We start from the raw sequence: 15,736 nt of genomic DNA on the forward strand, positions 1-15,736 counted from the left end.
CAGCCGTTTTTAACAGCGTCCCCGAACCAGGCTTTGCCTCCTTCGCACCTTCTCCGCACCCACCCCAGCCCTGCCCGCACTGCGAGACAGATGCCAAAACATCCCCGCTGGGCCGAAGCAGCAGGTCACCAGGTCAAAAGCCCTTCTCTGGCGGGACGCAGAAACCCCACTGCCCGCGCCGGAGGGGCTTTGCCTTCCAGCACGTTGGTCCCCCGGGCCAGGGGCCACACGGGCACGGTGCCCGTGAGCACCCACGGCGAGAAACGCGTGGCAGCACCCTGCTGTCTGCTGCGCGGGGTGCTGGGGCCTGGCAGCCGGCGGGGGGGGGAGGGGGGGCGACCCACGAGGGAGAGTGCCCCTGCGGGGGCTGTGCTGCCGGGGCGGGGGCCCGCAGGGACCGGAGGGGGGAGCGGGGGGAGCCAGCCCGGTCCAGGGCCGCGGCGTTTCCCCCATCCCAATCTCCGGTCGCCCCCTCCACCCGCCGATACGGGGCCCCCCCCGACGGCAGCGGGCCCGCACCTCGGCCCCTGGGCCAGCCCCCCCCCCCCCGCCCGCCCCGTCCCCGGGGCCGCCCCGGCGGGGGAGGCCGCCGCGCCCCCTCGAGCGAGCCCCATCCCGGCGGCGGCGGCGGCGGCGGTGCCCGCGGCGGGGCGGGCGCAGGGCGCGGGGGGCGGGCGCGGGGCGGGGGGAGGCGGAGCGGAGGCGGCCGGAGCCCCCGGGATCCGCCGGCACCTCCCGGGCCCGGCACTCGCCGCCGCCGCCAACTTCGGCCGAGCAGTCGCCCTCGGTGCCGCCGTTTCCCGGAGCCCCAGCGCCGCCGCGGCGACGGGGAGGGCAGCGCCGGCGGCTTCCCCCCGTTCCCCTCTCGCTGCCGGCGGGGGGGCTCGGCCCGGCGCGGCGACGGGGCCGCGGCCCCCGGGGCAGGTGCGTCCCCTCGCGGTCTCCGGCCGCCGCGACGCCGCGGAGGGGGGTGCGGAGCCCCGTGCCCGCCGCGGGCGCCCTCTCACCTGCCGCCGCCGCCCGGGGACGCGGCGCCCGGGAGATGCAGGTAGGAGGCGGCCCCGGCCCGCGGCGGCGGGGAGGGCGGCGGCGGCGGGAGGAGGAGGAGGAAGAGGAGGCCGGGGGGGCGGGAGGCGTTTCGCCGTGCCGGGCGGCGCGGCTGCCCGGGCCCGTCCCGTCCCGGGGCCGGACGCCTCCCCGGGCGGCCCCCGAAGGGGCGGGAGGCGGCGCGGGTAGCGGTGGGGGGGGGGGGGGGGGGTGTCGCCGGTTTCTCCCAGCCCGGGAGGCACCGCCGCCTTTCGCCGCCGACCCCCGGCGGCGCTGCCCGGGGGCGCCCCCTCGGCCCGTTACGGCCGCCGGTCGGGGCAGGGCAGGGCGGGGGCTTGCGGGGGGCCGGGGGGGTGGGTAGGGCCGTCCGGGCTGCGCGGAGCGCCCGCGGCGGGCGGCTCCGGCCGGGGAGAGGGGCCGTCGGGGGTCCGCGGGCGTCGGGGGTCTGAGCCGCGGCGGCCGCCGCCGGGCGGCAGCCCCCAGGTGAGCCCCCCCCCCCCCAGTACACGGAGTAGCGGAGGGGTGACCGGAGCAGGGGGCTAGGGCCGGTGGCGGGGTGGCCTCGGCGGTGTAACTGGGGTGGGAGAGAGCTGCTCTGGCAGGAGAGACGCTGCTGGGGCGTGAGGGGCCGTACCCTGGGACGAGGGACGTCGCTGGGGTGCGAGGGATGCTCCCGTGGGGTGGCAGACGTTGTGCTGGTGAAAGGGATCTTCCCTGGGCGTGACAGACACGAGTTTGGCCAAACAGATGTTACTCTGGTAAGACGGACAGTACTCTGAGCGGAGGGATGTTGCTCTCGGATGAGGGCCCTTTCCCTGAGCGTGAGCACAGCGGCTTTCCCAAGCGCACCCAAGCCCCCGGCCCACGCCGTCCTTCTCGCCCACGTGCCGGTGGTGTGGCAGCATATGCCGTCACGGGCCGTGGCATGTGGCGTTGGGAAAGGTGCTTGTGTGTGTGGAAACACAGGCAAGTAGCAACAGTGTGCCCGGTCTCATGGTACCACGGTGTGAGCATCCCGGTTACGTCCGTAACAAATGTGCTGTTTTTATGAAACTTGGTTTTTTTCTGGGAGTTATGGTGCAATACTTCCCTTAGCGGTATGGGTAAAATAACTTCCCCAAACATTTTTTTGCGTGCTGTGACGCACTTCATTGCCCCATGTTTTTCGTGCTTTTCCTTTGCCACCAGGTAAGCGTCCCTGTCGGTCTCTCTATCCAACTTTTACCTGCCTCTTAGTGCTTTCCTGCCTGCACGCCAGCATGTGACCATCATCATCCTTGCTCTGCTGCCTGCGCCCACATACTCACCTATTCATCTTTGGGGCTGTTTTTTTTGGTGACGCGTGGAGCTTTTTGTCACACATGTACCAGCATTTATGTTCTTGCTTCATTTTCTTCATAGCCAAGAACTCGGATGTGTGCCTCATGTTCCTTGTGTGTGCCTGCACGTTTCCAATATAATCTGCTCTACCACACTTCACCCACACACGCGGACTGACTTTTGCACTGATGCCTCCTTGTCTGCCTACATGTCGAGGGCTCTTTCCTCTTGCCCTTTATTTGGGCTTTTGTGTCCGCACAGCCTCAGGCACGCACGTATAATGGGCACACAAGGTATCTCCTTCTTTTACACTCATATTCATCTGTCTGTCCCTTCGGAGCCTGTCTGGTACGTGTGTACCTCTAACATCTCCCCCACCTTCCCCTGCAGGTGGGAGGGCTGCAGGGGGGCACCAACACCCAGGCATTAAGTCTGCCGTTCCCCTTCCTGCCCACATTTGCCGCTGGGCATCGACACACGAGCCGAAGCGACCGCTTTTTCTGGTGGTGGCAGGTTTAGCCTGTGGGTGCCTGTCTTCTGTCACACGCACAGATGCTGTTGTAAATGCAGAACCGAGTTGGGTATGTGCTCTTCTTCCCAAAAGAGAAAGAAGTGGGCTTTCTCAAAGTTGTCGGGAGAGACAGGCTGCCCTTAAACCTCTGTCCTATGCATGGACACCTGGGTTTATCCAAGGTGAAGGTTGGGCACCGCAGGAATTCAGGTGGAATTTTTTTACCCCAAGAGTCCAGTGTATGTGGTAAGTTGCCGCATGTGGCACTGAAGCTAGCCCGAGTACTCGGGGTTTTTTTCCTCCTTCTTTAAAGAAATTAGCCAAGTATATGAAGAGAAAAGCATGAGGTTGAACTGCCAGTGCGGGGTAGGAGGCAGAGCTGGGGAGGCGAGCTGGGCCCGTTCCAGCTGTGGGTTTCCTCTGCTCCCAGGCTCCGTCACTCGCTTGTGTTTCTGTGCCTAGGAGCATCCGCGAGAGATGCCTCCCTTTTGGACAGGAGTCCCTCCCTAGCTCCTTCTGTGCCTTCAGCATTAGCACACCTCTCCTCTCAGTAGCTGTAAGCAGCCCTTGTGTCCTTTCCCCTGTCTCTAGTGCACGTACAACAAAAATGTCCTTCCATGTGTGACTAACCTCTGCTTAGGGAAAGCTGAAGCTGAAATCGTGGCTGCACACTCCCAGCCCTGAGAAGTCTTCTCTCTCGGCCCCTTCCCTCCCAATCTGCCGGGATTCATTACGTCAGTTGAAAAAAATGGAAGTTTTGAAAGAGCTGGGTCTAGAAAGTTGGGGATTCTTATTTTTTTCAGGTAGTAAGGTATGTCCCAATTGTATTGTCCAGACTTATTCTGCAAAGACCAGAAACACACCTTTTTAAAGAAAAAATGCGCATTCTTTTATAGTGGAGTCTCCAGGAGGACTTTTAGGAAGAGACCAAATATTGTGAAATTTAAAAAATGAATAAATCAGTGCAGTCACCTTTAATGCTGTTTGTTCCCTTCTGTAGCCCAGTAGGTCTCTGTTTCTGGACTGCTTCAGATCTTGAGTCTTTTGTCCTGAAGTTGTTGGGTTTGGGTTTCAAGGCGCGCAGGGAAAACAGTTATTTTCTGAAAACTGCATGATTGCTCATTTAAATGAATATAAATTGTTTCTATTCATGAGATCTTTTTTCTAATGGCTGATCAAAGTTGGAGTGAAAATCATTTCATCGTTTCCAAATTAATTGGACACACACACAATAAGCATTTCAGAGAGACTTTTAAACACAGTACTTTTAAAATCAGGATGCGGATAGCCAAGGCATGTTGTCATGTAAGACAGGGCAGGCCGTGATTTGCTTCCATTTTTTGCCTAGAAAGGGACCTTCGCTTGCTGGCAAAATGCAAACAGACTTCATTAAAACTGAAGGCAGCGCACAGAAAAGTCATGGGAATTTTTCCTGGACTGGAAAAAATCCTTTTCTAATGGGACATTTAAGGAATGTGAACCTAGGTAGCATTTCAGAAAGAAATCTAAGAGGTAGCATGGTGTGATACCTGAGTGCTTTCAGCGGCACTGAGAGTAACTGGTATTTGGCGAGCTTTCTAATTCAAGAGGAGAACTTAAAGCATGTGGCTGGGCATTTAAGCTCTATGCATTCACGTTAGGAACAGGCAACGTTTTGACCAGCAGGGTGATTAACCATCAGAACAAACGACCAAAGGCAACGTTAGCTTCTCCAGCTCTTAAAATCTTCAAATAAAGACTGAATGTCTTTTTGGAAAAGATGCTTTACTGGAGCACGAGTTCTTGGGCTCACTGCAGAGATAACTGGCTGAGACCATATGGACAGAATTACAGACGAGACCAGACCCTGTGATCCACCGCCCCCTTCCAAGCTTTGGCGTAGGCCTTGATAAAGCTTACGCAAGCCTTCCCCTGCTCTGCGTGAGGTAGAGCAACAGGGTCACTGAAAGGAGATTGTCGCTTTTCAGCACAGCAGTTTCCACAAAGTAGGGATGCTCTCACGTACCTTGTAATTGCACGGCCGGTCTCCGCGAAAGCGCTTCGCAAGGGGAGCCCGTTATAGATGGCAGGCTGTCTACGTGGGGATCCTTTACTTGTCCTCGGGAGCTGTGGAATGGGCAGCGGGGTTTGAAGGCTTGCAGCAGGGCTGCAGGGAGCATGGGGAGAGGAGTGCTGTGCGTCCCCTCCGGTCCTTGGGGTCTGGACGACTCAAGCTAGAGTTTGGCTGAGTTTGCAAGACTTTAACTCCTTGTTCTTGCATGTCACCAGCAATGGCCAAGCCTCTTCTTTTACCCCTTTTTCCCTCAGAAAGGGAGCTCAGCAGGGCTCTGGCACCCAAACGGCTACACCGACGCTGTAGCCCCCATGTTTCTGGTTGGATTTTCCCTGGTACCTTTCCTTTGCATGGCCCCCGTGCACCATGCGTACCCAGGACTGCGGCTCTCCTGGGGCCGCTGTGTCCTGCACGCTTCTCTCAACAGCTTTCCCGATTCCCAGGGATGCTGCCTGGCAGGGACGTGCTTGGAGCAAACGATGGGGAAAAAATGTCCACGCAGTTGGGCACTCCCCCACCTGCTTGCCCCCGACGGCCCTATTCGGGGGTGCCCAGCCTGTGGCTACAGCCCCCCAGCAGTTTTTTTAGGGGGTCTTCCCCAGGCCCTGGCAGCGGCGGACGGCGAGGGCTGTGTGAACCCCATCTCTTCCCCTCGGTATGTTTACCTGTCTAAATTTAACTCCCCAGCCGGCTTCATCCATCCTAAGCCGACCTGTTCTCTTGTGGCTGAGCTGTGGGTCTGGCTCCCGCTGCAGCGTTTCCTGGCTGCCTCGGGCTGGTGGTTTGCTGCTCGTTCCCTCTCTCTGGCAGACGCTGGCTCTTTCGAGGTCCCCAGCAAGCCAGTCCTCCCCACTTGAAGGTTTTATTTTTAAATCTGGCTACACAGCCTTCGGGACTGGAGGGTCCCTTGTTCTCTCATCCCTGGTTGCTCTCAGTATTTACTCTGCCGTGGGCTTCAGGAAACCTCCCCTTGTCCTGCTGCAGCCCACAGCCGTTTTCCTTCTGGCTGTGGTTGCTCCCGAATGGAGACCAGGCAGGCGGAGGAGCTCCCTGGCCATCTCTAAAAGGACAGTGCCTCTTTCTGCCCCTGTCGGGACCCCAGCGGTGGGGTCGGTAGGTGCTTCCCCGTGGAGGCATCTTCCTCGTTTCACTTTGTTCAGAGCTGGGCTTCCCGGAGCTGGCTTTTGTCCAGGTTTGTTTGGGAACCGAGTGATGTGCCCCTGGGCTTCAGAGGAGCTGGAGGAAGGGAGAAGCCAGGGAGAGGGAGCGCTCCCGTTTCTGTAGGGCTGGACAGAATTCCCTTTCTTTAGAGTTTCAGAATTTGGGACAGTAAATATGGCCCAACCTGGCAGCTGCCTTCATCTAAATAAAACCATCGGGATCAAACCATTCGTGTCCTGCATAACCCTGCAAGAGACCCCTAATTGATCTCTGCTTTTCCGGGCATGCCTGCTTGTCGTGTAGCTAATGCTGTGGTCTACCACATGAGAGAGACGGTTTGAATCCTGGCCTCCTCTGTCACTCTTTGAGCTAACCCGGTGGCCTTGTGTTTAATACTCTCATATTCAGAGGAAAGGTAACGAAGGCCAAGGTTTTCAGCAATGACTAGTGATTTGGGGTATCCGACCTGAAACACTGTCAAAGGTCCTGATTTTTTTCCGAGGTTCAGCTATTTCTGATGCTTGGGCTGGCTTAAGTAGTCTGGGCTTGATTACTCAAAATGAATAGCCCATTTTGCAAATCTTCATCTTGGGATCTAGAGCAGAATTAGGCAAAACAAAATGAGATCAAATAATGCATGATGCAGGTCTCTAGCAGGGATACTCAAATGGAGTGAATTTTCCTAGAGTGGGAATTGGTTCATGGCCAGAGAGCTCATGGCACTGTTGCATGCAGGGATTTGAAAAAGAGTTCTTGGTTTACTTTAATTTGTGGTTTTCGATAGCTCATGAGAAAGGCTTGAAGGATTTCATAGTTTTATCTTAGGGAAAGAAAAGGAGAGCAGCATTGTACCTTTATATATAGCGCTGTGTGTGTGTGTACATACACACATGACATTTAAGTCTTATTTTATTTGAAGGATTTTGGGGGAAATATAAGATGTTTTCTGTAAACTCTCCCATCTCAGTTGGAGATGAAGGAGACTGAAGTGTTTGGGTGGAGCACGTGTTTTGGGTTGGTTTTTTCATCATTAAGGGCAGAGAGTTAACAAACGTCATACCAATACTAGTATTTCAGTGGTCTCCATAAATTTATCTTCCTTTTCCAGTTGTTCTCTGTTCAGCTTATTGGCTGGTTTGGCATCATTGTTTCACTGAGTCTTGAAGCATTGTAGCACCTCCATTAGGGACAAGTTGGAGTTCTAAAGCAAATTAAATTAGAATCTCCCTTGCTTAGCCGTGAAAACATTTCTGAGCTTTGTTATGCATCAAGGAATGGTGAGAGCAACATATGAGCGCAAATATATCTTCATTAAGGGAACATTTTTCAGAAAAAATAATTTTGTGACTGTCGGGTTCATTACTCTCTGAGGTGTTCCTAAGTACTCCGAAGTTGTCTCTAATCATAAAAAATTGATACTGTACAAAACAAAATTAAGTTCCTTTTTTTTTTCCTCCTCTATTTACAGATAGAGCAATTCTAGATGTTTCCTTATTATATGCTGTGGCCCAGATTTGTTAATACATACTGTAAATATTGGTCCTGGCAGAATGTCAGGGTTTTGTTTAGTAAATATTTTGCCATTATCATTTCTGTGTCACAGCTGGGAAGGTTTGGAGTATCCTGTGGCTGCCATCACGCTTGATTCTGCTCAGCTTTGCATCTTTGAAAATTAACTGGAGCTTTACAGTCTTGTCTCAAGATGCTGCAGTTATTCATGGGGCAGCCCCATTACTCTGCATGCTGTAGTGGAAGCTTCTGGTTTTGGACCAAAATGTCAGCTCTTGCTCCAGTGCATGGTGTGTACAAACCAGATTTCTCACCGACATCTGCAGCTTTGCGGGTGGCTGCAGCTGTTATTCCACCTGCGGAGATTTTGCAGCCTGCCATACAGGTAGAGTGGAGTGAGTGCTCCTGTGAATTATGACCAATTACCTGTCCCAATTTCTTTTCTGTTTTTATAACTATTCCCCATTTCCACCTATTCTTAACAAGCTGTTTGGGAGTTTTGCCAAAGTACAAAATGAACTTCTATTTTTTATTAATGGCAAGAAAGTTTTCAGCTGGGTAAGCTTGGTAAGTGCAGCACTGTTTATATTCAGTTCTTAATGTAGCTGCCCAGGCTCTTTCAGCATGTCTGCCATTTTCCAAGGAGCCTGCACGATCCTGTAAGGCTCGAGAGCTGGTTGTCGTCTCCTTAGCATGCTGAGATGATCTAAGAGTGGGTCAGTATTTCTGCGCAACGACAGTTGCGCTCCAGTGGTGTAAAACCCTATTGCATGTAACGACCAAACTTTTTGTCCACAAGGCATGTAAAACTGTATCTTCTAAGAAAATGGTGCCATTTAGCTCAGACTTGCACATCAGGAACAATCTACTCCGATCAATCTCTGTCTGAATTTGACTGCTTGTGTTAGGTCATGTCTGTGGTAGAGCAGTGCCGGGCTTTTCTGCCCACGTAGCTGTGACACCTTTCCAAAGACCGTGAAGGCAGGCAGCGACAGCTCCTTCTGTGGGCACAGCTGTGGCCAAGTGGGCATCTTTGTCAGCACAACAGTGTTCACTGGGGTGTTGGGAGGCGTGTGTTTTTATTCTGTCTTTTTTTTCACTCCATGAACTAACTAGGTTTTATGGGGTAAACTTGATAGTCTGGACCAGACCCTACTTACAGACACCAGGTAATGCTTCTGAGTCAAGCATAAAACCAAGCTACAAGCAATAGGAAAAGTGGTTGTGTTTCGACAGAGTTAGTTCGTGTTAGCTAAGCCTAACTTTAGCTTATGGACAAAGCTGAACTAGGAAATGTATTTTAAATTCATTGGAGATAAGGCTCTGTCAGTTCATCGCCACTTTTGGTAAACCTGTGCGAGATCTGAGTTGGTGAACTTCGTGCTTCATGCAGTCGATTCCAAGCTGAGCAGACGGAAGGTGACCATCGGAGCATGCCTCTGAGCCGCAGGGACACCTTCGCCTGTCACCTGTACCAATTCCTGCACCTCCCTGAGGCAACAGGGAAGACTATCCTCTTATCTGGTCCAGTAACTCATTCTTTGTCCTGGTAAAAGAGGTGGTGATCTTCACAGAGCCCCAAACTTTTGTCCATAGCCAGGGAAGGATTATCCTGCAGACCTGTGTGCAAGAGGACGTGTGTATGCTGGCCTGTAGGGTGTGCTGGAGCTGGACCAGGGATGGGGGAGGATACAGCCCTATGGAAATTGTGGCTCATTCGCATCTTGGGACAGGCGTCAGAGGCTCCCGTGGGGTGGGCATAGCTTTCTAAACTCAGCCTGGGATTGAAAGAGCTCAAAAGCAACACCCATTCCCAAGTTATGGATTGTCATCCAGAAGGTCCGTCAGTCTAGCAGGTGCTGGTCTGATGTTGAAAGCCACGGAGCTGCTTGAGCACGATCTATTCCCCCTTTGGGTCTCAGGCAGTTGTCGCTGCTCTGCTTAGTGTCCTGGTTTTGGCTGAGTTAATTTTCTTCTTAGTAGCTGGTAGAGTGTGTTTTGGATTTAGTGTGAGAATAATGTTGATAACACACTGATGTTTTAGTTGTTGCTAAGTAGCGCTTATCCTAAATTAAGGATTTTTCAGTTTCCCGTGCTCTGTCAGCGAGCAGGTGTACAAGAAGCTGGGAGGGAGCATGGCCAGGACAGCTGACCCGAACTAGCCAAAGGGATATTCCATACCATAGAACGGCATGCTCAGTATATAAACTGGGGGGCATTGGATGGGAGGTGTGGATTGCTGCTTGGGCTTCGGTCAGTGGGTGGTGAGCAATTGTATTGTGTGTCACTTGTCGTCTTCTTGGTTTTTATCTTTTTTTTTTTTAATTATTTTACTTTGGTTTATTATATTACTTTTCATTACTATTACTATATGTTATTATTATTATCGTTAGTATTGCATTTTATTTTACTTTAGTTATTAAATTGTTCTTATTTCAACCCACAAGTTTTACTTTTTTTTCCAATTCTCCTCCCTATCCCACTGGGGCGGGGGAAAGTGAGTGAGTGGCTGTGTGGTGCCTAGTTGCTGGCTGCACTTAAACCATGACACTTAGTCACGGTTGTGACTCCACCTAAATACATTTTAATTTTCCCTTCAGTTCCTCTGCCCAAATGTGCAGGAGCCTTTGGCTTTTAATACTAACATCATCCCATCAAATTCATTACTTGATCCTGTCACTCTTTCCTTGGTAGGGCTTTCTCTCAGTGTACCTCAGCATTGGGCCAAGTGGATCTTCCAGACCATCTTTACGACTTGTGTTCTGTGGTCCTGCATCTGTGACTAGTCGCCGTAAATTGACTTGCTGTGGGGTTTTTGTGCTGCACAGACTTGCATGTTCATAGCCATTGTCCCATGTGTCCGAAGCAGCAGATGTTAGTGGTGTAGTTGCCCATTTGGTCAAAGTTTACAATCCCGTGTTTGGGATATACTGCTTTCTTTCATTGTCCCCCCTTCCACGGAAAACTCCAGCTGGTTATTTCTGCGCAGGGCAGAAGTTGCTGGTAGTCATACATCTGCCTAAAGACGTCTTCAGAAATTTTGTGGATTCCTGGAGTTGGAGTTAGGCTTTTGATTGTGTTTTTTTCTGCAAAGAATTAATAATAAATAAGTAACAAGTGATTAGAGGTAATTTTATGTTTCCAGAGGCCCATTTGCCTATTGCTTTCCAAGGTTTTGCAAAGCTCACCTTTGGACAGAGGTCTGTAATCTTGTATGCTGATGAAGAGATGCTGCTTTTGAGGGCATCTAGGAGTATCCTCAGATCCCACTCCCCATCTGTGTGCAAAGTGGGTTTCTGTTTATCCAGTACTCATCTGACACCATGGACCCTTTCCCCTAAATTAAAATCTCTAAGTGCTCTGTAATATTTCCGGTTCCTAAACAAGACTGGGTGCAGATATGCCAAATTCCTGGACTTCTATAAGGAATCTCCAGTGTGTCCGCAGTGTGGACATGCCCATTGCAGACATGCATATGCTTAGAGCAAATGCCCAATCCTCAAGCAGCAAAATAAACAAACCTGGAGCTCCTAAAATAAAAAGGCTTTCATAAGAAAACATGGTTTGGTCTAAATTGAATTTTTTAGAAGAAAAACATATTTTTCCATAGTGATGTTTCAAAACCTAATGATTTCTGTTTCCAATTGACATTCAGACTTAAATGTCATTTTAAGTTGAAACCTGAAACGAGAGTTTAAATTTCAGGTCAACATTCCCAAATCTCTTGTTCTGGATCAACATTTCATTTTCATAGAATCATAGAATACCAGGTTGGAAGGGACCTTCAAGGATCATCTGGTCCAACCTTTCTTGGCAAAAGCATGGTCTAGACAAGATGGCCCAGCACCCTGTCCAGCTGAATCTTAAAAGTGTCCAGTGTTGGGGAATCCACCACTTCCCTGGGAAGATGATTCCAATGGCTGATTGTTCTCATTGTGAAAAATTTTCCCCTTGTGTCCAATCAGAATCTCCCCAGGAGTAACCCCTTACCCTGTGTCTTTTCCATGTGACTCCGTGTAAAAAGGGAGTCTCCATCTTCTTTGTAGCCACCCTTGAAATACTGGAACATGGTGATAAGGCCTTCCCTAAGCTGTCTTTTCTCAAGGCTGAACAAACCCAGTTCTCTCAGTTTTTCCTCATATGGCAGCCTTCCCAGTCCTTCGATCATCTTTGTGGCTCTTCTCTGGACCCTCTCCAGCCTGTCCACATCTTTTTTGCACAGCGGGGACCAAAAAAAGAATGCAGTATTCCAGGTGTGGTCTGACAAGGGCAGAGTAGAGTGGGATAATGACTTTCTCTCTGCTGGTGATGCCCTTGTTGATGCAACCCACCACCATCCTGTTGGCTTTCTTTGCTGCAGCAGCAGCACACTGGTCACTCATATTGAGCTGGTTGTCCACCAGGACCCCCAGGTCCCTTTCCACAGAGCTGCTCCCCAGCCGGGTAGATCCCAGCCTGCGCTGCACTCCTGGGTTATGTTTTCCCAGGTGCAAGACCTTACACTTCTTCTTTTTGAACTTCATAAGGTTCTTGTTAGCCCACTCTTCCAGCCTATCCAGCTCTTCCTGCAGGGTGGCTCTCCCTTCCAAAGTGTCCACTTCCCCACTCAGTTTGGTACCATCAGCAAACTTGATCAGGGTACACTCGATCCCATCATCCAGATCACTTACGAAGACATTAGATGGCGTTGGGCCCAATATTGATCCCTGGGGGCCCCCACCTGTGACAGGTTGCCAGTTTGAAAAGGAGCTATTTACCACCATCCTCGGGGTGCGACCTGTCAGCCAGATCCCCACCCACCCCAGAGACCACTTGTCTAGACTGTAACGCATCAGGTTCTCAAGGAGGAGCCTGTGGGAAACTGTATCGAAAGCCTTGGAGAAATGCAGGTAGACGACGTCCACCGCTCGCCCCGTATCGGCCAAGCAGGGTACTTTGTCGTAGAAGGCGATCGTGTTTGTCAAGCACAATTTGCTCTTGGTGAATCCGTGCTGGCTTTTCCCAATCACGTGCTTCATTTGACTTGTGATGGCCCCAGGAGGATTTGTTCCGTAACTTTCCCAGGGACTGAAGTAAGACTGATGTGCCTGTAGTTGCCTGGATCCTTCTTTAAGCCCTTCTTGTAGATGGGGGTGACATTAGCCTTCTTCTAGTCTTCTGGGATGTCCCCCGATCTCCACGACTTCTCAAAGATTATGGAGAGCAGCCTCACAACGATGTCAGCCAGCTCTCTTAACACCCTTCACATGGATAACGTCAGGGCCCATCGATCTGTAGGGGTCAAGCTCCTGTAGTATTTCACATACCAACTCTTCCTTCACTGACGGTGGGTCTGTGTTTGCATCAACCTGGGTTTTTGTTCCCAAGGCCTGGGGCCCAACAGTGCTGGTGAAGACAGAGAAAACACTGGTAAAACATTTTGAATGTTTTGTTTCTATCAGTAATATCTTGGGGTTTTTTCCCTGCATTTTCAAATCAAAAGCATTTGGAATTGTTCATGGCATGAAATAGTATAATATTTTGACCTTTCATCCCTATTTGGGATGCAGGCAAACGCTGAAATCCCAGCTCTTCTTGGGGAACAGAGATTCCATTCTCCGACCAGATCCGCAGAAGTATATTTCCACTGGTTTTGCTGGCCGGCTACTTCAGTACTTTGTGTGTGATGACTTGTAATTCACTGCAGATTGAATCCGTGGCGTGTCCACATGGCTGGTCTGAGAGGCTGAGGGCAGTTAATCTTTCTTGCTCTGTGTTGTGCTTTCAAATTAATATCCAGCTTTCTTTCCCAAGATAAATTTTCCTTTCAAACCAGCATTTGGTAGTGCGCTGCACAGCTGCCTGATACATATTCCATGCACAGATGAGGACTCTGGTGTTCTCTCAGTCTAGCTACAGGCTCTTATATGAAATCATGATGTTTTAAAATTTGGAAAGCTTCTTGGTCGTCTATTGTTTGCAATATCACAGACTGCCATATATCTTTCTGCTCAGAAGTTACTTTTTCCCCTTCCCACCATTGTGGGGAACTTTTTCCTGCCGGGCTCTGTGCAGCGTGTCTCTGAAGCAGTTTTATAGTGTTCCCCAGAAGCATGCTTTTGTCAAGCTGCCTCAAAGAATAATCCAGAGAAAAGTCTCTGAAGCAAGAAATGTCCTTTTCTGTTTGGCTTTGAGGTGTTATTGCCCCTCTTCCAAAATGCAATTGGCTCCATCTACATCCCTAAGCTGTTTTGTTTGGAGCAAAGAGAGCTCAGAAAATCAAGGGAGGCCACACACATAAACAACTGTGTGTGAAATCAATTAATCTAAATGAGCAGGAGACATATACTTAAAGAAGACTGGTTCTCACAGAAACCTCCCTTGTGTACGGCACTGGTGGGACTGTTACAAACATTACGTCACTGGAACAATGATGAGCTAGGTGAATATTTTAAACCTTTTGGCTAGTATTAGCCAATATTTAGAGGAAGAGTGGTGTTTGATTGTCTTTGAAGAGCCTTCCACGCTCTTTGTGAGTATTTTAACAAATTATTTTCATAATGGAAATGCTCACAGATACAGTGTTAACATGCTAAAGCAAACGCTGTTGAAGGAACCTAAATTTTGACATCTTAACTTCAAATATTTGCATCATAAATTTGGTTCCAGGAATTGCACCCACCCAGGCAGGGATAGGACGCTACGCCTGTCATTCTTGTGTGTGTTCAGGTAGCAGATACTGTCAGCAGTAGGTACCCAAGCAACCTACAGGAAAGGAATTACTTGCAGGAGTTTTTATAAACTATTTTTTATCTCAAATTAGAGAAAAATCTTATATTGCTTTTTAAAAAATCTGATAAGAAGAAGAGGTTTCCTCAAGCTGTATGTTATAAACTATTATTCGTCTCTGTGGTTGCAGGACTGTGAAACAGGACACCGATGTGCAGGGATTTCTAAACCTGGTTAGCTCTTGGATCGTGGTCACACATAGCGGCAGTGCCCACCTTCCCCGCAGGAGGAGGGTTATTCACGTCTCAGCACATTGTGGTCCCGTGCTTTAAGGTGCCCAAGGGTCAGTGATTACGATCTTCTCCCAGTTCCTCTCTGCACCTCTTTAATAATAGTCTTCTCTCTTAGCCGGCTGGCCTGGGGCAGCGATAACGTGTGCTGGGAGCAAAAAGCAGTGCTCGGCCTTTCTTGGCTGAGGGAAGGCCATGGAAAAGAGGTCTTGAGAGAGCAGTCTTTTGGGGAAAGGAGCAAAAGATTGGCAAATCTAGGAGACAGCTACTCCACTCAACCTCCTGAATTGTCAGAGGAGAGTATGAAGCAGTGGAACTCTGAGAAATCAAAAGTCTGTGCTTGTAATGTTACTCAGACACTGAAGTTTTTTCACAGCCACGAACCCTCCCTGGCCCTACCCTACCTCCCATTTGGGGATGAGGAAAATAATAAGAGAAATTGCTTTGTGTTTTGCACTGAGGTCTCTCTAATGAATCGCGCTCTGCTTAGTCCAGCTCTGAACTGAAAGTTCATCCTGTGGAGCAAAAGGTTCCCAAAGGCTTGAACTAAAACCAGCCATGTTCGGGAAGGCTGCAGGCTAGGAGTCTTGATGGGAGACTCCTGTTCATGCAACATCGTCGTTAGGTTTTGCCCTGATTTCTTGTTTCATTTCTAGTATGTAGTGGATTATTTTCCTGATTTGAGAAGAAAAGAAAGTCCTTTACAACTAAGACTTTGGTGTGTAATTTTTTTAGTTGAGGCCAGGAGATTGGCCAGCCTGGAAGCCAAGAAGATGCCCTGTGTTCCTGCGCTGCAGCTGGGAGCTCTTCTGGAGAAGGCAGAGAGCCCTCCCTGCAGCTTTCAGGGTGGAAGAGCATCATCACCACGTACAACTGCTGCTGCCAAAACCCAACAGGTTGGCAGATGCTTCTGAGCAGCCACTGCCTTTTACCGTTCTGATGGCCATAATTTGTTTTATTTGCTATCTGATTTGATGGAGGCTGAGAAGGAGGTCACTTCCCAGGGCCCTCAGGGCAAAACCTGGGCTTCCTAGAGCTAACCTCTCTTTCCGACCCTCCCACAGCCCTGGGGTGACCCCGGGAGGCATCTCTCTGGGGAGTTGTCTGCTGAAATGCACCAAGTCATTTGTAAGTTAG

At 50.6% G+C, this 15,736-nt stretch overlaps 1 protein-coding gene across 2 annotated transcripts in view; it reads left to right on the forward strand.

Annotated features, from left to right (window-relative positions):
* Window positions 1-693: 693 nt before the first annotated feature.
* Window positions 694-15,736, forward strand: part of WNT5B (Wnt family member 5B) — a 77,701-nt gene continuing 62,658 nt past the window's right edge. The window contains exon 1 of one of the 2 annotated variants that reach the window (XM_075051127.1): window positions 694-924. Coding sequence is in view for 1 of the 2 variants with exons in the window: in XM_075051126.1 (XP_074907227.1) it covers window positions 1,043-1,048 (6 nt within the window). In the remaining variant the exon portion in view is untranslated. Of the gene's footprint in view, window positions 1,049-15,736 lie in introns of both variants that reach the window. The other variant, XM_075051126.1, reaches the window with a different exon arrangement.

This window comes from Buteo buteo, chromosome 19 (assembly GCF_964188355.1).
Source record: "Buteo buteo chromosome 19, bButBut1.hap1.1, whole genome shotgun sequence".
Lineage (NCBI taxonomy): Eukaryota > Metazoa > Chordata > Aves > Accipitriformes > Accipitridae > Buteo > Buteo buteo.